Raw genomic sequence first — 23066 nt, 5'->3', positions numbered from 1 at the left:
GCAGGCAGAGCGCAAGCCTCCAAGGCCATTTAACATTTTGTTGCAATTCACAGGAAGCCATTAAAGGGTTCCAGACAAAGGATTCAAACAACGTAAATCGAATGTTAGGAAGACAACACTGGCTCCTCTATTTGAGGGCTCTTGGTAAGTGCTAAGAAACTAACGAATGTGGTATAAACATGTATCAGTGTATTTCTCATTCGCCCTGATTTATCCAAGATTAATTCAATTTCCGAAATTACCAAAGTCATCTCTGGTGAAACTCAAGAGCCAGGTTAAATATCCACTTTATGGCCCAAGGTGAATCCCATGCAGTGAGATTGTCATTATTCAAATTACATTCAGCTATCCCAGATGAAAAAAAAAAAAAAAAAAAAAAGGCTTGCTACGTGCTAGAGTAGCATTAAGCATGAAGAGAAAGGTGATGGTTGAGAAGAAAGTGCTTCTAAAGCTGACCCAGGAGGGATAAGGAGAATATGGGCGGGGTTTGGTGGCTCATGCCTGTAATCCTAGCACTTCGGGAGGCAGAGGCCGTCAGATTGCCTGAGCTCAGGAGTTTGAGACCAGCCCCGGATGGTGAAACTCCGTCTCTACTAAAATACAACAAATTAGCCTGGCGAGGCAGAGTGCACCTGTAGTCCCAGCTATTCAGGAGGCTGAGGCAGGGGAATTGCTTGAACCTGGGTGACTGAGCGAGACTCCATTTCTTTTTCTTTTTTTTCTTTCCTTTTTTTTTTTTTTTTTTTTTGAAACGGAGTTTCGCTCTTGTTACCCAGGCTGGAGTGCAATGGCGCGATCTCCGCTCACTGCAACCTCCGCCTCCTGGGTTCAAGCAATTCTCCTGCCTCAGCCTCCTGAGTAGCTGGGATTACAGGCACGTGCCACCATGCCCAGCTAATTTTTTGTATCTTTAGTAGAGACGGGGTTTCACCACGTTGACCAGGATGGTCTCGATCTCTTGACCTCGTGATCCACCCGCCTCGGCCTCCCAAAGTGCTGGGATTACAGGCTTGAGCCACCGCGCCCGGCCTTCTTTCCTTCTTTTTTGAGACAGAGTCTTGCTCTGTCGCCAGCCCCCAGGGTGGAGTGCAGTGGCGCGATCTTGGCTCACTGCAACCTCTGCCTCCCGGGCTCAAGCAATTCTCCTGCTTCAGCTTCCAGAACAGCTGGGACTACAGGCGCGCGCCACCACGTCCAGTTAATTTTTTTTGTATTTTTAGTAGAGACGGGGTTTCATCATGTTGACCAGGATGGTCTCAATCTCCTGACCTTGTGATCCGCCCACCTCAGCCTCCCAAAGTGCTGGATTACAGGCGTGAGTCACGGTGCTCGGCCAAGACTCCTTTAATTAATTTAAAAAAAAAAAAAAGAATATGAAGAGTGAACAATGAGCATTCCAGATAGACAGGGAATAGTGCTCAAACTGTAGAAGAGTCAGTTGGTTACATGAGAATTGTCGCTTGGTTAGTGCTCTGAGTTCCATCACGGATTAGCAGTAGAAACTATTGGGTGAGCCCTAGAATGGAGAAAATTCAGGGAGTACTTTTCTCTTAAAGGCAACAAATTACAAAGATTTTTGAGCAGAAATGAGCCTTTGAACAGAATTCATCACAGTTTCTGTTTCACCACACACATTGTAGAGAGAAAAAAAATGAGGAATATGGCCAGGCTTTTAGTCTTAGCAGCAAAAGGCAACCTTGCCACATCCAGGTGATATGTTTGAAATACACCTGCCACCTTACTACCAGATTACTTCATTCCTTGCTCACAAACGTCTCACATACTCCACTGCTTAAAGAGTAAAGTCCAGGCCAGGCTCGGTGTCTCACACCTATAATCCCAGCACTTTGGGAGGCCAGGGCGGGAAGATTACCTGAGGTCGGGAGCTACAGACCAGCCTGACCAACATGGAGAAACCCCGTCTCTACTAAAAATACAAAATTAGCCAGCTGGGGTGGCGCATGCCTGTAAATCCCAGCTACTCAGGAAACTGATGTAGGAGAATCGCTTGAACCCGGGAAGTAGAGGTTACAGTAAGCTTAGTGATCCATTGCACTCCAGTCTGGGCAATAAGAGCACAACTCCGTCTCAAAAAAAAAAAAAAAAAAAAAAGAAAGAAAGAAAAAAAAAGTAAAGTCCAAACTCCTCAGCCCGGCACTCGAGATTCTCCAAAATTTTTCCCTAACATGCCTCTCCAAATAAACTTACTTTAAGGAAATTTGTACTCTGGCTAAAAGGCCTTAAAATTCTCAAGAAGCCACTGTGTATTCCGTCTCCCTTCCCTTGCCGATGTGTTCTTTATCCCTGGAATCCCTTATTTCTTGTTTACTCCTGTAAGTACTACTTATCTTGTAAGGTCTAGTGCTAACCGTATATCCTCTAGAAAGACTTTTCATACCACTGTAGACCATATTGACTTCATTTCTTCAGAATGCATTAATTCTTTTTGAGACGGAGCTTCGCTCGTTGCCCAGGGTGGAGTGCAATGGCGCGATCTCGGCTCCTCCACCTCCCGGGTTCAAGAGATTCTCCTGCCTCAGCCTCCCGAGTAGCTGGGATTACAGGCGCCCGCCACCAGGCCCAGCTAAATTTTTTTTTGTATTTTTAGTAGAGACAGGATTTTACCACGTTGGCCGGGCTGGTCTCGAACTCCTGACCTCAGGTGATCCACTTACCTCAGCCCCCCACAAAGTGCTAGGATTACAGGCGTAAGCCACTGCGCCCGGCAGAACACAGTAATTCCTATCGTCCCTAACACATGTCCAGCGCTTAACACTTAGCCATCTTGGTGGAAATTACCGTTTTTTTAGGGAGTTGTATATCTCTCAGGCAGAAACCTATGAGTTCATAAATTCTTAGCATCCCCAACCACTCTCGGCACTCTGCCTTGTGTATCATTAGGCTCAACAGCAGTACTGGTGAGCACTCCTTAATTTGGAAGCAATCACTGAATCTCCCCCCGCCCCATGACGGCTGCTGCTGAGCTTCCCCACTCCCGCTACTGTTAACCAAGCCCTGGATGCCTCCAGCACACAGGCGTGGGGCTTCTGGTCCCGACACAACAGCAAAAGGGGATTGCTTCAACACAAGTCATTATTATTTATGAAATCACCCACAATGTAAGTAATACTGTTTAAAATACATTTTAATTTGGGACGACTGAAAGTGCTAAAGGGGTGACTCTTTGGGTAGAACGTAAACGTGAACGGTCCTTAACGACCACAAAGCACCCCTTCTAGGAATGGTAACGCCCAAGATAACGGAAAACAGCCCCCACAAGGGCGAGCTCAGGGGCGGGCTTTAATTTCCAGGCCCACTGATTGGCTATCTGCAGGCGCTGGCCTCCCATGATTGGTCGCTGCCGCGAGGGCCGCCGGTACTAGCACGCTGCGATTGTTCCAGAAGAAAGAGACAGCGATGGCGGCAGAACCTTCGAAGGCTGCGTCTGCCCGGTTTTCTTTCCAGCGGATGGGGAGGAAGAGTCAGCCCTGGGGGGCCGCTGAAATCCAGTGCACTAGGTGTGGAAGGAGGGTGTCCAGAGCATCCGGTGAGGAGCCCAAGGGCCCACCTGCTGGGGAGGCAGCCTGGAGGGAAGGCTGGGGGCCGGTGAGCTCGTGGGCGCGTGAGGCATGGTCAGCCGCATCCAAGCCAGGTGTCCCCGGGAACTGCGTCACAGGCCTCCTGCGAGCTGCAGACGACCCCCAAGAAGGCTGCACTTGGGTCGGTTAGAGCCCAGCTGCCCTTTCATGGCTTTCTCCACGTTCCCACCCGGGCCTCACCAACCCTCCAGCTGGGAGGATGGGGGCCCGGCTCGCTTTAATCAACCCCCCCACGGCAGGTTGGCGGGTTCGTGCAAAAGTAGACGTAGAAATGCAGCCCATTGTATTGTCATCAAGAAGGAATGAAACTTGATTTTCTTGTGTAGTTTTTGTTGTAGGAGTAACAAGCAGACCACTGTGAAATGGTTTTGGATTTTGATGTTAGCATTTTTTTGTTTGTGTCGTGTTTGTTTTTTTGTCTTGTTTTTTTTTACGTTATGGCTCACATTCACCTGAAGCACTGTTTGGAAAATGATGGTTTCTTTTGTGCACCTTATGGTGTGTGTGTGTGTATAAGTGAAGGGAAAAATACACTGCACTACTATTGATCTGTTTATCTGCAATCTACTCAAGTGATCACAGGTTTAAGTTATTTTAATTGTGACTTAAAATAGAGTGCTCTGATACAGATGAGTTGTTGAATCTCAGCTGGAGCTACTGAAAAATTCGTATTACCTGGCGTAACCATTTAATGTTTATACTTTCAAAGTTAAGGTTATTCTATTAGTTTTCTCAGTCCTGTCAAGATGGACTCTGAGATGTGCGCCTTTGCGGAAAACGTTGTGATTTCAGTGGAGAACCAAGTTTCTTCTACTTGGGGTTTAGCTCACTGCTGCCTTTACGTAGAAAGTCTCCATTTTGGAATGAAATAAAAAGCACTGAATAAAGTTCTAGAACACAACCTTTTAAAATGAGTAGTTCTTCCATACATTTGTATTATAATGCTTAGAAAAACTCAGTTGGAAAAGTAGTGGCTGTGTTTAGAATCCGGAAAGTGCTTTTTAAGCTGTAATGTACCACAGATTAACTTACTCAGTATCAGAAATTTTATAGGAACAGTTACGTGTTTTTACTTTGTTGGCAGTTTTATCTCTGGAAGTTAAATAGGGCTTTAAAATTTCGCATGGTTGTAAGCAAGTTTCAGGTATTTCAGTTGGGTGGGAAACTTTTAAACCTTTTTAAAAAAATAAAATTAATGCAAGGCTGGGCACGGTGGCTCACGCCTGTAGTCCCAGAACTTTGGGAAGCCGAGCGGGGCTTATCACTTGAGGTCAGGAGATCGAGACCAGCCTGGCCAACATGACGGAAAGCCTTTCTCTACTAAAAATACAAAAAATGGCCGGGTGCGGTGGCTCAAGCCTGTAATCCAAGCACTTTGGGAGGCCGAGGCGGGTGGATCACGAGGTCAAGAGATCGAGACCATCCTGGTCAACAAGGTGAAACCCCGTCTCTACTAAAAATACAAAACATTAGCTGGGCATGGTGGCGCGTGCCTGTGATCCCAGCTACTCAGGAGGCTGAGGCAGGAGAATTGCCTGAACCCAGGAGGCGGAGGTTGCGGTGAGCCGAGATCGCGCCATTGCACTCCAGCCTGGGTAACGAACGAAACTCCGCCTCAAAAAAAAAAAAAAAAAAAAAAAAAAAAAAAAAAAAAAAGCTGTAATCCCAGCTACTCAGGAGGCTGAGGCAGGAGAATCACATGAGCCCAGGAGGCAGAGGTGGCAGTCAGTCGAGATACTGCCACTGCACTACAGCTTGGGGCTTGGGCAGCAAAGCGAGACTCGTCTCAGAATAAAAAAAAAAAATGCAATTATTATAATTCAGCAAGAACTCTATAAAGTATTTTGCTAGTAAAAGATGGCTGATTTTTATCTAGTTTTCCTTTTTTTCTTGCAAAACTTTAAAAATCCTTGAAATTATTTAGCTAAAACAAATGTTACTTATTACAAACTTGTAATTCTACTTAGATGATTTAAATCATATTAGGTTTTCAATCAAGTTATGATATTTCCTTTCGTAAATGCTGTTTGTGAAAATGATCTTTATGTGAGTTGTGGGTGTGTGATAATAGTAGCATCTGGCTTCTGGTCTTGCGGATGTCTTAAATAGTTCTGAGAGCACGGTCTGGCCAGGAAGGTTTGGCCCTTCCTGACCTCTTCACAGGATGGGAAATATAAAGCAGTAGAGGGCAGTATGATCAATCAGAAAGAATGTTAGACTTGGAAACAGAACTGGATTGGAGTGCGGATTATACCATTTAGTTATCCCAGTTTCCAAAATGCTATTTTATCTCCAGCCCACTTAAGTGTGATATTTACAAAGAAAAAATAAAATGTGCCAGAGCACTTTGTGTAATAAATATGAATATTTATATTTATGAATCCAATATGAATACAATATTGAATATTTATGAATACAATATGAATACAACATAAAGTATTCTAGGTACAAAATAGCTATCTGAGTTCCTGCAGATGCTATTACATAGCTCTGCTTGGTTTTTGTTCTTGATTTTTCTCCCTCCTGACAGTGAATAGTTGGTTACTCCTTATGTATATTCAGTAATTCACCCATTTCAAACTGTCGTAGGTATCTTTTCCTGTACAGTAGGATCCCCTTTGAATTTCCCTTTGATTAGTATTGCCCATTCAGCATTAACACACCATGGACAGTTTAATCACAATAGAATTTCATCAGTTGAATTAGGGTGTTTTGGGACGCACCTGTAGTCCCAGCTACTTTTGGGAGGCTGAGGTAGGAGGATCACTTGATCCCAAGAGGTGGAGGCTGCAGTGAGCTGTGATGACACCACTGCCTTCCAGCCTGGACAACAAAGCAAGGCCCCGTCTTGATAATCATCATCAAAATAATAATTTCATCAATAGGTCACCGTTATGAACTTCAATGTGGACATGCTTTATGTGAACTATGCTTGTTAATAACTGAAGAATGCACTACAATTACATGCCCTGATTGTGAGGTAAGTTTTATAATTTTTCACATTAAACACATCACAATATAATGTTAATGGTAGAAATGCTACAGAAGTAAAACATACTTCTAGTCAGAAACCAAAAACTTGGCTGGGCACAGTGGTGTATGCCTGTAGTCCCAGCTACTAGGGAGGCTGAGGCAGGAGAATCACTTGAACCCGGAAAGTGGAGGTTGTAGTGAGCCGAGATCGTGCCACTGCACTTCAGCCTGGCCACAGAGCGAGATACAAAATGGGGCGGGGGTGGGGGTGTGGGGACTAAACACTGGCATTTTTGCTGCTGAATCTTTAAGCAAAGAAACCTAACACAAGATAAAACTTTTCCTATCCATTTTGTAATTGTTCAAAGTGATAAGAAAAATAAAAGGCTAAAGTGATACACTTATTGGCTTGCATATTTTGATTCTTTGGGGACTTCTGTGGAAAATTGTCTTTTTGTTTACTTTAATGGTGTATATTCCTTTAAAAACCCTAGCCCCCCGTTTTACACACCAGTCCATGCAAGCAAATTTGAACTCCTCTTGCCCTCAACCTTTGTATGTCATCAAGTGTACATTTGTGGAGATGCCATTCTACAAAACTGTAGAGAAGCAAAACTACTGCCTAAAATCTGTACTTTAGAAGCACTAAAAAACAATTCCATTAAGATTAAATCTGTCTCTAAGAATGAGAATTAAGGATGCAAAATAAAATTTATTTGATATTCTATACATTTAATACAAATATAAGTATAGTTCACTTCATATAGTATGTTCTTGGAAAGTTGCCTCAAGCTGTAAATTCTTAATGTTTTACTGGAGAAATCAGATGATAAGGCTTTGAATCATTTGTTTTCTGTGGCAGTGTGGGAGATCATATGGAGACATGAGACCTAGAATATAGTTCTCATCCTGTCAGCCTAGCTTGGGTTTCCTCATATGTGAGATGGGTATAATACCTGCTTTGTCTTATCTCCTAGGATTGCTAAGAATCAAATCTGAATTATGTAAAAGTTCTAAGCTTCCAGACCACTAAATAACCTTTCATTATTTAGGTTTGGATTAACTGGCTTGCAAGTTAAATATGGTTTAAAAAAAAAAAACATATTGTAATTAGTAAAAGTTTCAATTATAACAAACGAATTACATATCAGAAGCTGCCTATTTTGGGTATATTATTGTGGGAAATTCCTAACCTGTTCTCTTTTTTTGACATGGGGCTTCTCAGATGTGGCTGGCTATGTGGTTAAGATGAAGTGAGCCCTCCTCCTGTGGTTGTGGTAGATCCCCAATGCATTCAGTCTTGTGGGTAAAAAATAAGTGAAGGGAAAAGAAAGGAGCAGACAGCTGGAACTATCTGTGTCCATATCTATCCAGTTTTAATTTTTTTTTTTAAGAAATGTTTGAACAGTAACTTTCTGCCTTTTTTGGCAAATGATTTCACATTTAATGTTCTGAAATTGTTATACTTGGACTACTTAGGATTTTGGATAATGGGTAAGAGTGTTTATAATGTGTTTACAAATACTAATTTTGATTTTAAATGTTGTGATAAATCTATTTTGTATCATTTTGACTAGTTTTAACTTTTAGAGATAAGTGACCTGTTCCATCCATCTTTCCCCACCACCCCGCCCCGACCCCTTTTTTTTTTTTTTTTGAGAGACGGAATTTCACTCTTGTTGCCCGGGTTGGAGTGCAATAGCACAGTTTTGGCTTACTGCAGCCTCCACCTCCTGGGTTAAAGAGAGTCTCCTGCCCTAGCCTCCCGAGTAGCTGGGATTCTAGGTGCCTGCCACCATGCCCAACTATTTTTTTTTTTTTTTTTTTTTTTTTTTTGGTATTTTTAGTAGAGATGGAGTTTCACCATGTTGGCCAGGCTGGTCTTGAACTCCTGACCTCAGGTAATCCACCCACGTCTGTCTCCCAAAGTGCTGGGATAATAGGCGTGAACCCCTGTGCCTGGTCTAAAAATTTTAAAGTAAAATTGAAAGTACTGCTAGTATTTCCTTTAGAATTATGGTAGAATGAAGTGTTTTTGTTAATTTTTTTTTTTTTTTAAAGAATAAAGAAGAAGAAGAAAGAGAAAGGAAGAAGGAGAGAGGATGGGGGTATTGCTTTATTGCCCGAGCTAGAATGCAGTCTAAATATGGGTATGCCTATAATTGTCCTTAATAATGGAGACATGAAAGAAAATGAGGGAAGAGAATAGCAAACAAGGAGCCAACCAAGATTTCTTTTAAACTTCTAAGTTGATATGATGTGGTACTGATAAGAGTGTATATTTTGTATATTTAAAGTGCAGAGTTCTATAAATGTTAATTACATTTACTTGTTCCAGATCTGAGTTCAAGTCCTGAATATCATTGTTAATTTTCTGTCTCATTGATCTGTCTAATATTAATGTTGAAGTCTCCCACTATTATTATGTGGGAGTCTAAGTCTCTTTATAAGTCTTGTATGTCTGCGTATTCCTGTATTGGGTGCGTATATATTTAGGATCTTTAGCTCTTCTTGTTGTTGCATTGATCCTTTTATCATTATATAATGTCCTTCTCTGCTTCTTTTGATCTTTGTTGCTTAATTGTAACTTCTGCTTTTTATTTATTTATTTTAGCTCTCTGTTTGGTTGGTAAATCTTTCTCCATCCCTTGTTTGGAGTCTTTGTGTATCCTCGAATGTGAGATGGATCTGGATGCAGCATACTGATGGGTTTTAGTTTTTTATTCAAATTGCCTGTCTTTGGATTGGGGGATTTAGTCAATTTAAATTTAGAATTAATAATAATATACGTGAGTTTAATACTGCCATTAGCTGGCTATTTTGTCCATTAGTTGATGTAAATTCTTCATTATATTGATGCTCTTTTTGATAATTTTTTTAGAAAGGCTGATACTGTTTGTTCCTTTCATATGTGTAGTGGTTCTTTCAGAAGCTCTTGTAAAGCAGGCCTGGTGGTGATGAAATCTCTGAGTGCTTGCTTATTCACAAAAAAACTTTATTTTTCCTTCACATCTGAAGCTTAGTTTGGCTGGATGTGAAATTCTGGGTTGAAAGTTCTTTTCTTTAAGGATGTTGAATATTGGCCCCCACTCTCTTCTGGCTTGTAGGGTTTCTGCTGAGAGATCTGCTGTAAGTCTGATAGGCTTCCCTTTGTGGGTAACCTGACCTTTCTCTCTGGCTGCCCTTAGTATTTTCTCCTTCATTTCAACCCTGGTGAATCTGACGATTATGTGCCTTGGAGTTGCTCTTCTTGAGGAATATCTCTGTGATGTTCTCTGTATTACCTGGAGTTGAATATTATCCTGCCTTACTAGGCTGGGAAAATTTTCCTGAATAATGTCCTGAAGCGTATTTTCCAGCTTGGATTCATTCTCTTCGTCACATTCAGGTACACCTATCAAGCGTAGATTAGGTCTTTTCACATAGTCCCATATTTCTTGGAGACTTTGCTTGTTCCTTTGTATCCTTTTTTCTCTAATCTTGTCTTCTTGTTTTATTTCATTGAATTGGTCTTCGACCTCTGATATCCTTTCTTCTGCTTGATCAATTCGGCTGTTAAAACTTGTGCATACTTCAGAAGTTCTCCTATTGTGTTTTTCAGCTCCATCAATTCACTTATATTCCTCTCTAAATTGTGTATTCTTGTTAACATTTCGTCAAACCTTTTTTCAAAGTTCTTAGTTTCTTTAGATTGTGTTATAACAAGTTCTTTTAATTCACAGAAGTTTCTCATTATCCACATTTTGAAGCCTGCTTCTGTAATTGGAACACACTCGTTCTCCATCAAGCCTTGTTCCGTTGCTGATGAGGAACTGTGATCCCCTGCTGAGGGAGAGGCGTTCTGATCTTGGGCATTCTCAGCCTTTTTTGGCCGTTTTCCTCCCTTCGTTATAAATTTATACATCTGTTGTCTTTGAATTCACCGTCTTTGTAATTAGGTTTCTGAGTGGACGTCCAACTTACTGATTCTCAGCGCCGAAATCTGAGCAACCCACTGCACCGACCAAATCAGCGGCGTTAAGATTAATGGTGCTTTTCCGACTCTGCACCAAGACCCGTCGCTCCAAGGCGCCGGCAAAACCGCCTCGCCGGTCACAAGAGTCGCGCTGGCGACCCGTGGGGCTCCTCCGCTGGGAATCTCCTGGTGCGTGAGCAACAAGAATTCATGTGAAGGTGTGGCGTCCTCTCATTCTTTGCGCTTTCAGTGGGAGCTACAATCCCGAGCTGTTAGTGATCAGCCATCTTGGATCTCTCTCCGTGTTTTTGTTAATTAACTAAAAATTAATAGTTGCCACATTCCTGATTTCTTTCAAAGATTAAAATGGATCAAAACATCATGTAAGTACAGTTTTCTCCTTGATTTACAGAGGATTTCAGGATTTTTAAGGTTATTATTAATTTTATGAATGGTACACTTAAATAGTTGTTTAGGTTCTGGATAAACAGATTGTATTTGATAACTGTCTTTGTTTTTCTGAACCCTTATTTTGTCCTAAGGTTGCTACAGCTGTGAATACTAGACAAGGCTACTACCCAATGGCTGGATGTTTTAAAGAAGACCCTGTAATGGAAAAACTGCAGCCTAAGACGTATGTCCCATGTGTATTTATTTGAATATTTAAGAGTCAGTGTGTTACTGAAATAGTTTTAGAATTATTGATAATGTCATTCTTAAATCTGTATTTCTAACCCACTGTTTATGGAGCGCTCTTTTAAGTTCCTAATTCATTTTAGCTGTCAGTGGAATGGAGACTCCAGCTCTTTAAAGAAGCAGCGTTTGTTTGTCCTCATTTAAAGAAAGAAATTTAAGGATTACCAATCAAAGGCTGAAAGTGATACTGGTTAAAGTTACTCGTGCTGAATGAAAGGAAGTTACAGAGAAAAAAAATAACTTAGTCTTCTCTTGATTCTTTTAACAAATTTTTTAAATTCTAAGTTGTTTTAGAGATAGGATCTCACTCTCTCACCCAGGCTGGAGTGCAGTGGTTGTGATCATGGCTCACTTGCAGCCTCAGACTCCTGGGCTCAAGCTAGCTTCTCACCTCAGTCTCTGGAGTATCTAGGACTACAGGCATGCACCAGCACGCACAGCTGATTTTTTATTTTTATTTTTGTAGATGTGGAATCTCACTGTGTTGCCCAAGCTGGTCTCAAACTCCTAACTTTAAGTGATCCTTCTACCTCAACCTCTCAAAGTGCTGGGATTGCAGGCATGAGCCACTGCACCCAGGTTCTCTTGATTCTTAAAAGTAGTGCAAGCAGAGTATAGTGGAAGACTTTGTGAAGAGTTGGTTTGAGAAGTGGTTTATAGAAGGAGATATAATACCTTTGGAGTTGTTCTATTCATTTTTGCATTATTGTATGAGACTTTACACATGTATGCATTAATAGATTCTCTTTTTGAGTTTATTTTTTTAATACACTGAGCTAGAGATGAGTACATGTTACTGATTATTTCACTTAATAATTAATGTTTCTGTTTGTCTTTCCCTGCTAGTCTGTAAGCCCTTTTAAGAGAATGGAGCACATTTTATTCCTCTTTATATCTCTGGTTTGGGACACAGAGTAAACATGCAATGTTTATTATATTACATGTTTGATTTTTGCAACTTTTTAAATGTTAAAGGACCTTCTGATCAATTTCCTAGAACCGTACTCAGATGGTAATTTGTATATAACTTTTTAAAGCATATTTAGTATGGTAGTAGACTATGCAAGAAATAAAACAGGATTCTTCCAAGGAACAATTTCATGTGGAGCTCTCCAATTTTGTTAATGGCATCAAGTATTTATAAATCACCTCAGTTCCTCCTATTGCATTCATTTTACCTCCGTTAGATGACTTCCATAGTATCTCCAATATCCATAACCTGTTTTCATTTCTACTGCCTTATTTAATTCTCTTGTTCTTTTGTTTAGCTCCTTATCAGACTCTGCTTTATGCTATAGTTGTTTATTGATTATTCAATTAAAATTCAAAATTCTTCAGTCTAGAATTCCTGGCACTTCACATTACAGCTGTAGCTTCTCTTTCCAGACCTAAATGAGTACTTAGAAAAAAAAAAAAAAAATGGTTGTAGCTATTTTCTTTGGGTAGTAAAACCACTTAGCTAAAGTCTGGTAGCTGGTTATTCACAGAACCAGAATGTAAAGCTAGGTTTATTGAATACCAGTACTGCTCCCAACTCCTATACCACTGGTCACTTCCTCCATGAGCTCTATGTAGTTATTAGAATAAACCTTTAAGAGTCTTCTGGCTTATTGTGAGTCCCCATGGAGTAGCCATTTTTATCAAATTTAGGGCTCCCAAATTTGAACACCTACAGGAGGTAAGCAGATAACTTACTGGGTGAGGTCAACTAAGTTGAAACAGTGAGTGGTGAGGATAGCAGTAAATGCCGAGGGCTTACCCTCTCCAAAGGAGGCAGCTGTTGGTCAGCTGTAGCCAATTATTGCTATGTGTTGAGACCAACCCAGTGTTGCTAGATCTTTTTTTCTCAAACTAGAGATCTGTACTGCTGTGTGAAATTTTCTGACATGTCATGCAAGCCAGACCAGATTGTACTCTTTATATGTACAATGTCAGAGTTGCAAAGTGAAATTTTACTTTCAGAGGTAGAGGAATCCGTCTTAACCAGAAAGTACCCGAATTTGTTCCAAATCACCATTTTAAAAATGAAATTTATGTCAATTATACTTATTTTAGTAACTGTTATTTAAGGTACAGTTTGGTTTTAAATGGTTGTATATTTTTAAATTACAGTAACCCTTGGCTCATTTCTTCACTGATTTGTTTTTAATATTTTGAAACAGGAATTCAGTAATGGAATCCTCGGGGCTAATGCATTCATGATTTTAAGAACATGAACATTCACTTTTCAGAGTAATAGAATGTTTAAAAATTACTTGGTCTAGTATTTTTCTGCGTAAGAGTAACATTTAAACATCAGTTTCCTCCATAAGCTATAAGCTGTTGTTAACTCAGCAAACACTGGTTACAGTGTGCTAGCCAATATGGTTATGTAAAGATAAAACTAGCCAGGCATGATGGCTCATGCCTGTAATCCTAGCACTGTGGGAGACTGAGGCAGGAGGATCACTTGAGTCCAGGAGTTCAAGACCAACCTGGGCAACACAGTGAGACTCCATATTTGAAATAAATAAATAAATAAAACTCTGGCTTCTGTATACTAGATAATGCAATGAACTTTTTCTTTGCCATTAACTTGCCTAGTTAAATTCATTACCTCTTTGTAAATTCTCCAGACTTGTTAAGTACATGCTTTTTAATAGCTGGCTTTGTATGTATAAACACTTCCTTTAATTGATGAGCTTAACACATTTCAGTGATTATCATCATTTGTACCAAAAAATACCACATAAGGACCAGTAATTAAGTAATTAAAACACAATATATACTTTAAGCCATTGTTTTTGAAATTTGTTTTCTTTAAAATTTGTATGAAAGCATATTTACTCATGGTTTCTCTCTTTCCATTTATAGTTAATTGATAAATCACTGTACATGTTCTTATAAGTCATGAGTTATTTTTTATGGTAAAAATCTGAATAGAAGATTAAAATCATTACATTAATGTTGGTGTTTAAAATAATGTACTTGGGCCAGGCACAGTGGCTCGTGACTGTAATCCCAGCACTTTGAGAGGTTGAGGCAGGTGCATTGCTTGAGCTTAGGAGTTTGAGACCAGCCTGGGCAACATTTTGAAATTTCATCTCTACCAAAAAAATAAAAATAAAATTAACCGAGTGTGGTGGCACACACCTATGGTCCCAGCCAATTGGGAGGCTGAGGTGGGAGGATCGCTGGAGCCTGGGAAGTTGAGGCTGCAGTGAGCCATGATGGTGCCACTGCACTTCAGCCTGGGTGACAGAAAGATCCTGTCTCAAAAAATAAAATAATATATTTGACATTTTTCAGGATAAAGAATTGTTCTCAGGACTTTAAGAAGACTGCTGATCAGCTAGCTACTGGTTTAGAACATTCAGCATCCACACACAGGACTGTTTTGAACTCATCAGCTGTAATGTTGGTATGAAATACGTTAGTCATGAAGTACGATGAAAGCAAACGTTTGACTTTGTTTCTAGTAGCTTAACTTTCTTCTGTAATTATAGATTCTTTTGGAAATTTATAGGTAACAGAAGTAAGCCCACTGTCCTACTTGAATCTCTTTTGTTCTGTGTTTAGACAGTTCTCTTTTCTTTCAGGGCAACCCATTCTACCTTTGAGTAACTGTTTAAAAGTTCTTGATATTTACATGTGTGTAGCTTCTTCCCTTTGAAACTAGTTACTGAATCCAGGTTCTTTGAAACATATAAAGCACAAGTTTTTAAATTTTAAGCGTGATTTTTTTTTTCCAGTTTTTTTAATGGCAACCAAAAGGCCTAACTGCGTTTGTTGTTAATGTTATTGCTCAAGATTGAATTTTACCTTTTATCTACTCCTAATAACTTTAAATAATGTATTAAGATGATAAATAGAACAAATTCCAAAATGATGTTGAGTAAAGTATTAAATTTTTATGTTAAGATAATTAGTGAAAGCCAGGCGCTCAGTGGCTCTTGCCTGTAACCCCAGCACTTTGGGAAGCCGAGGCGGGCAGATCACTTGAGGCCAAGTATTCAAGACCAGCCTGGCTGACTTGGTAAAACCCCATCTCTACTAAAAATACAAAATACAAAAATTAGCCAATTGTGGTGGTACACACCTGTAATTCCAGCTACTCTCGAGGCTGAGGCATGAGAATCGCCTGAACTTGGGAGGTGAAGGTTGCAGTAAGTGGAGTTAGCACCATTGTACCCTAGCCTGGGCAGCAGTGAGACTCTGTCTCAAAAAAAAAAAAAAAAAAAAAAAATAGTTAATGGACAGAAAAAGGAGGAAGAGCACTTAATTTTACTCCTTTTCCTTCAAGTGTAAATCTTAATGGAGTCAAATTATAATCTTTTTTTCTTAAGAACTATTTAATAATTTTTATATGTATTGCCATGATAAATTGTTCAAGGTAGTTTTAAGTTGAAAAGATTATTACAGGGCATGATCCTATTAAAAAATACATCTTTCTAAAAAAAACCTGGAATGGTCTAACCAAAGTTCTAAAATATGAATGGCTTTTATCTCCAGGAAAGCAGGATTGACTGTTATTTTTGTTGCTTGTTTTCACTTCTCTGTAGTGAGTCTATGTTGCTTTTGTAACCAAAATGGTAGTCTGAATTTTTTGCAACTATAATATACATACCTAAGCATCTGTTTTTTAGTTTTATATTTGTATGTGATTCCCCTCCCGTCATAGGACACTAACACTGCAGAGGAAATTAATGAAGCATTGAAGACAGCACACCGTAATTTTGAACAATTAAGTATTGCTGGAAAAGTAAGTACTTTGCATGATTAAATTCTATCATGAAGTAAAGCATGTCCTCTTTAATTGTGTATATTTGGATGTTAACACTGAGGTTAGAGCTTAGCACTGGGTTATTAAGATAATCTAAAAAAGAATGGGAAACTTTTCCCATGGCCTGCCAAGATTGGTCTTGTAGCATTGCTGTGCTAGGAACTTAATAAAATTCGAGCTTTAATAAGGAACTTGCTTGCTTCTAAAATACATCGGTGAAACAGGAATAAAACATTCCTATTCTAAATGGGAGAAACTGGAGGGAAAAAAGGGGTCATGGATCAAGCAACAGTACTTAAAACTTCAAAAATACTAAGATTGTGTAATACTTAACATTTTATTAAATCCAGGGAATCCTATCAAAAGAGAAATTCAGCTACTTAAAATGACTTGTTTCCTCTAATGTAAAAAATAAGAAACAAAGTTTAGTCACACTTGAGTGAATTTTTTTAGGTCTTGTTGCCGTATTATCAGTAGAAAATGCCAACAAAGCCAGATGTGGTGGCTTACACCTGTAATCCCAGTGTTTTGGGAGGCCAGGGCAGGAGGATTACTTCAGGCCAGGAGTTTGAGACCAGCTTGGGCAACATAATGAGACCTTGTCCCTACCCTTGCCCACAAAAAAGAAAAAGTTAGTTTGACATGGAGCTGTGTGCCTGTAGTCATTGCTACTCAGGAGGCCAAGGCAGGAGCCCAAGAGTTCAAGGTTACGGTGAGCAATGCTCAGCTTACTGCACTCCAGCCTGGGCAGCAACCAAGTGAGACCCTGTCTCAGTAAAACAAACAAAAAAGATACAGTCTTGCTCACAAGTTAATAAGATTTAAAGCTGAACCTTGTGACATATTCTATTTATATTATCTAATTACCTCTTGTGTTGCTTTGAAGAGTCTAGAAAGTACCTTTGACTTCTAAAATTCTATAACTTCTACAAAATAAAAATTCCAAAATTAAGTCTTTGTCTTTTTTCCAGATACTTGAACACATGCAGACGCAAACAAGAGAGGAGACAGAAAGTGTTATAGAAGTTTTGGAGAAACAGTTTGACCAACTTACGGCTCTTTTTGATTCCAGGTAGTAACTTAAAAATACAGACTCAATGAAATGAAAATTTTTAACACTAACTCGTCATTGTATTCGTTTGTTTAGAATTAAATAATGGGTAATTTTTTTTTTTTTTTTTTTGAGATGGAGTCTCACAGTGTCACCTGGGCTGGAGTGCAGTGGTGCCACCTCGGCTCACTGTAATCTCCACCTTCCAGGTTCAAGCAATTCTCCTGCCTCAGCCTTATGAGTAGCTGAAATTACAGGTGCCTGCCACCATGCCCCCCTAATATTTTTGTGTTTTTAGTAGAGACGAGGTTTCACTCTGTTGGCCAAGTTGGTCTTGAACTCCCGACGTCGTGATCCACCTGCCTCAGCCTCCCAAAATGCTAGGATTACAGGTGTGAGTCACCAAGTAGTGAGTAACTTTAAAAAAGTTTGGAAGTTGGTGGTCCCTACAGACTGATTTTTAGAACTTGAAAACGAAAATGTGTAAGCTTTCAAAAATTTAGGGTTTTACCCTCTGGTGCTGAAGCTAACGGTTGTTTGAGACAGGGTCTTGCACTGTTGCCCAGGCAGGAGTGCAGTGGTGTGATAATAGCTCACTGCAGCCTCAAGCTCCCAGGCTGAAATGATTCTCAACTCAGCCTTCCAAGTAGCTGGAACTACAGGCACACACCACCACATCCAGCTAATTTTGTGGGTTTTAATTTTTTTTTTTTTTTTTTGAGACAAGTGTCTCACTACATTGTCCAGGCTGGTCCCAAACTCCTTGCCTCAAGAGATCATCCTGCCTCAAGCTCCTAAAGTGCTGGGATTACATGTGTGTACCACAGTGTCCAGCTGAAGCTGTTAACTGTTAACTTTTAAAGTAAGTAAGCTTGGGCCAGGTGCAGTGGCTCATACCTGTAGGATCACAAGGTGATCATCCTGTCTCAGCTCTCTTTGGGAGGCTGGGATGGGAGGATTCTTGAGCTCAGGAGTTTGAGACCAGCCTGGGCAATGTAGTGAGACCCTATCTGTACAAAAAAAATTAGCTAGGCATTGTATGCATTTCTGTAGTCCCAGCTATATGGGAGGCTGAGGTGGGAGGATTTGTTGAGCCCAAGAGGTCAAGGCTGCAGACAGCTGTGATCCTGCCAGTGCACTGCAACCTGAGTGACAAAGCGAGATCCCCATCTCAAAAAAGTAAGTAAACTTTTTTCTTAAAGCAGTTAGCACAGAAAAAGACTTTTATAACTTAAATTATGTTGTGGAATTCCGTATATTTAGGAAAATACGTAATTTTTTATAGATGTCATTTTTTCCATAGCAGAAGCCTAGTAGGTATTGCTAAATACCTTAAACTTACATACATCTGTCCCCTATTTAGAAAGCCATTTGACATATTATCTTTACTCACATGACAGAGTTACAATAGATATTCCCTCCCTTAGGCATTTCAGGAAACAAGCTCTTTGAAGTTGTAGCATGCTCAAAGTAATATATTTAGTAACATCACTTGTCTAGTTGACTCCTAAATCATTTTTTAGATGCTTTAAAAAAAATTTCCTGGCCAGGCGAGGTGGCTCATGCCTGTAATCCCAGCTACTTGGGAGGCTGAGGCCAGAGAATTGCTTGAACCTGGGAGGTGGAGGTTGCAGTGAGCCAAGATCATGCCATTACATTCCAGCCTCAGCAACGAGTGAAACTCCATCTCAAAAAAAAAAAAAAAAAAAAATTCCTGAGGATCCCTAGAACATAGACTCAAGCTATGCATGAATTGGTTGATACTATATTCTCCATGTTGGTATAGTCTCACATTTGGTCTTTAATTATAACATTCAAGTAATAGTTCATGTGCATGAGTTTATTTTGTTATGGTAGTCAAATACACATAACACAAGTTACCTTTAACCATGTTTTTCTTTTCTCTTGGAAAGGCAGTTGTGGTTTTTTCCTTTTAGCCCTTCTTATGCTTACAGTTTAGGTATGTGATAATTCTGTTCAACTTTTTTGTTGTTGTTGACACAGACTCTAGCTTTGTTACCCAGGCTGGAATGTGGTGACGCAACGTCAGACTGTCAGGTTCAAGAGATCCTCCCACTTAGACTCCAGAGTAGCTGGGACTATAAGCACATACCACCACACCTGGCTAATTTTTCATTTTTTGTAGAAATGAGGTCTCGCTATGTTGCCAGGACTGGTCTTGAACTCTTGGGCTTAAGCCATTCTCCCACCTTGGCCTTCCAAAGCACTGGGATTCTAGGCATGAATCACTGTACTTGGCCTGTGTTTAACTTTTTAAGAAACTGCCACACTGATTTCCACAGTGGCTGCATGTACCATTTTACTTTCCCACCAGCAATACACAAGGTTGTTTTTTGTTGTTTTTCTTTTTTGATAGTAGCCATTCTAATAAGTGTGAAATGGAATATTATTATGGTCTGGTTTGTATTTTTCTAATGGCTGGTAATGTGCATCCTTTCATGTGCTTATCGGCCATTTGTATGTCTTCAAAAAAGTATTTATTCAAGTCCTTTGTCCATTTTGGAATTGGATCATTTACTTTGTTATTGGGTTGTAGGAATTCTTTATATATTTTGGATATTAAATTTTTCTCTGTGTGACTTACAAATATTTTCTTCATTTTGGGTTGTCTTTTCACTCTCTTGATAATGTCCTTTGATCCACAAAAGTTTTTAATTTTATTAAGTCCAGTTGTTTCTTTTGTTGCTTGTGCTTTTGGTGTTGTATTCAAGATGTCATTACCAAATCTAACATCATGATGCCTTTTCTGTGTATTTTCTTCTAAGAGTTTTATACTTCTTACATTTAGATCTTTGATTCATTTTAGTTAATATTTGTGTATGGTATAAAGTAAGGATCCAACTTCATCCTTTTTCCAGTTTTCCCAGCACTGTTTGTTGAAAAGATTGTCCTTCCCCCATTGAATGTTCTTGGCATCCTTGTCAAAAATGAGCCCACCATATATGTGAAGGATTATTCCTAGGATTTCTGTTTTATTCAGTTGTTCTCAATGTTTTTCCTTATGCTAGTACCACACCGTTTTGATTACTGTAGTTTTGTAGCAAGTTTTAAAATCAGAATATTTGAGTCCTACAGTTTTGTTCTTTTTCAAGATTGTCTCTCAGGGTCTCTTAAGATTCCATATGACTTTTAAGATGGATTTTTCAATTTTCACGAAAAATGTCATTGGGATTTTTTTAGGTATTGCATTGAATTGTAGATCACTTTGTGTAGTATTGACATGAACAATATATGCACGTGGGATGTCTTCTCATTTATTTGTGCCTTTAATTTCTTTCAGCAATTTTATATACAAGATTTTCACTTCTTAAGTTTATTCCTAAGTATTTTATTTCTTTTGATGCTATTGTAAAATGAATTGTTTCCTTAATTTTCTTTTGGGATTGTTCATTGTTGCTGTGTAGAAAAACACTGTATTTTTATATATTGATTTTTGTATCCTACTTTTTTGCTGAATGCATTTATTAGCTTTAGTATTTTTATGGCATCTTTAGGGTTTTCTGCATGTAAGATCATGTTGTCTGCAAATAAAATATCTTCATACAAAAAGATGATTTTACTTCTTTCTTTCCAATTTGAATACCTTACTTCTTTTTCTTGTCTAATTGCTTTGACTAGAGTTTTCATTACTGTGTTGCACAGAAGTGGCAAAAGCAGGTATGTCTTGTTCATAATGTTATAAGAAAAGCTTTCAATCTTTCACCATTGAGTGTGACACTTAACTATGGGTTTTTCCTTATATGGTCTTTATTATAGTGAGGTAGTGAATTATGTCAGGTCCTTTTTCTGCATCATTTGAGACAACCACTTGGGTTTTTTGCTTTTTTCTGTTATATGTGGTGTGTTACATCAATCACATGTTGATGTTTGTATGTTGAACTATTCTTGCTTTCCAGGAATAAATCCCACTTGGTCATGGTGTATAATTCTCTTATTGTGCTGCTGAATTTGGTTTGCTAGTTTGTCTGAGGATTTTCTATTAATAGTTATAAACGATACTGGTCTATAGTTTGATGTCTTTGTGTGGTTTTGGAATTGGTAATTTTGGCCTCATAGAATGAGTTAGGGAACATTCCTCCCTGTCAAGTATTTTGGAAAAATTTGAGAAAGTTTGGTATTAATTATTACATGTTTGGTACAATTTACCAGTATAGCTATGTGGTCCAAAGCTTGTCTTTGTTGGGATGCTTTTTGATTGCTGATTCTATCTTATTAGTTTTAAGTCTGTACAGATTTTAAAAATACTTCCATGAGGCAATTGTGATAGGTTATGTGTTTCTGGGAATTTGCCTATTTCACCTAGGTTATACAATTTGTGTACAGTTGTTCATAATAGTCTTTTAATCCTTTTTATTTCTGTAAAATTGATAGACATTTACCCACTTTGTTTCTGATTTTGGTAATCTGATTCTTTTTTCTTAGTGTGATTGTAGGTTTGTTAATTCTAAGCTTGAAGACAAATTTTGCTTTCATTTTTCTGTGTTGTGTATTTATCTTTTCTCTCATCTTTATTTCCTTCCTTTCCCTTTGAGTTTAGTTTGGTCTTTTTCTAGTTACTTATGGTATAAAGTTAGGTTATTCATTTCCAAGTTCCTTTTTAAATATGAGTATTTAAATTTCTGTCAGCATTGCTTTCATAGCGTCCCATAAATTTTGTGTTCTTGCTTCATTTGTTCCAGATATTTTCCTAATTTACCTTGTGATTTATTCTTTGACCAATTGGGATTTAGGATTATATTGTTTAATTTTTACATGTTTATGAATCTTCTAGGTTTTGTTTTTTCTGTTATTTCTAGGTCATTCCGTTGTAGTCAGAAAAGATACCTTGTAGGATTTCAATCTTTAAGTTTATTAAGACTCACTAATAAATGTTACTGAACATTAAACATTAGTCAGCATGGTCTAACATATGTCCTGTCTCAAAATGTTACATATACACTTGAGGAAAATGTTTATTCTCACGTTGTTGGGTATAGTGTTCTAAATAGGTCTGTTGGGTCCAATCAGTCTGCAGTGTTGTCTTAAGTAATTTGTTTCTTTATTGATTCTGCACTGATTGTTTTATCCAATATTAGAAGGGGGGATATTGAAGTCTCTTATGATTATTGTAGACATTTTAATTTTTCCCTTTAATTCCGTGAGTGTTTGCTTCATTATGTTTTGAGGTTCTAATATTGGTGCATATATGCTTATAATTGTTACATTAAAGTCTGTCTTTTCTAAAATTAGTAGAGCCGCCCCAGGTTTTAAAATTATCTGTGTATTATCTTTTCTGTCCTTTCATTTTCAAATTCTCTATGTCTTTAAAGTTAAATTTTTGTTACAGCATATAGTTGGGTCATATTTTTTAATCTGTTCTTCAGATCTGTACCTTTGGATTAGAGAATTTAATCCATTTACACTTAAAATACTGATAAGGGAAGATTTTTGCCATTTGGTTTGTTTTCTGTATGTTTTATGGCTTTATTTGTTGTTGCTTATTTCCTTCAGTACTGCCTTTGTGTTTACTTGATTTTTTTTGGTAGTCAAAAATTTTGTTTCCCTTCTCATTTCTTTTTGTGCATATTCTGTAAATACTAGTGTTTTGTGGTTATGCATAAGAATTACATTGAGTAGACAGCTTAACCTTTGCTGCTTTGCATATCGGCCCCTTCCCTTTTTTTTGATGTCACAAATTACATTCCTCTGTGTTGTGTACCCGTTAAGATAGATATTTTGTGTATTTGTCCTTTAACTTCTGTAGAAAATAAAAAGTAGAATTATAAATGAAAATTACACTAATACTGGTTTTTATATTTGCCCACTTATTTGCCTTTACCGGAGATGTTTTTTATCATCGTATGGCTTTGAGTTGCTGTGTAGCCTTCTTTCACATTAACATGAAGGACTTTCATTAGCATTTCTTATACTGAAAGTCTACTGGTAATCAACTCCCTTAGCTTTTGTTTATCTGGGAATGTTTAACTTCTTCACTTCTGAAGAATACTTCCTCCAAGATTTCTGCTGAGA

The 23066-nt window shown here is 38.6% G+C and overlaps 1 protein-coding gene across 3 annotated transcripts in view; it reads left to right on the top strand.

Annotated features, from left to right (window-relative positions):
* The first annotated feature begins 3410 nt into the window (after window positions 1–3410).
* Window positions 3411–23066, top strand: part of RNF17 (ring finger protein 17) — a 110160-nt gene continuing 90504 nt past the window's right edge. For all 3 annotated transcript variants that reach the window (XR_012514458.1, XM_003919744.4, XM_074387922.1), the window contains exons 1-6: window positions 3411–3547; window positions 6485–6579; window positions 11070–11161; window positions 14512–14623; window positions 15884–15964; window positions 16957–17057. Coding sequence is in view for 2 of the 3 variants with exons in the window: in XM_003919744.4 (XP_003919793.2) it covers window positions 3418–3547; window positions 6485–6579; window positions 11070–11161; window positions 14512–14623; window positions 15884–15964; window positions 16957–17057 (611 nt within the window). In the remaining variant the exon portion in view is untranslated. The remainder of the gene's footprint in view (window positions 3548–6484; window positions 6580–11069; window positions 11162–14511; window positions 14624–15883; window positions 15965–16956; window positions 17058–23066) is intronic.

This window comes from Saimiri boliviensis, chromosome 16 (genome assembly GCF_048565385.1).
Source record: "Saimiri boliviensis isolate mSaiBol1 chromosome 16, mSaiBol1.pri, whole genome shotgun sequence".
Classification (NCBI taxonomy): domain Eukaryota; kingdom Metazoa; phylum Chordata; class Mammalia; order Primates; family Cebidae; genus Saimiri; species Saimiri boliviensis.
Note: the sequence above shows the minus strand (reverse complement) of the source record. Positions and strands in the feature narration are given on the sequence as shown.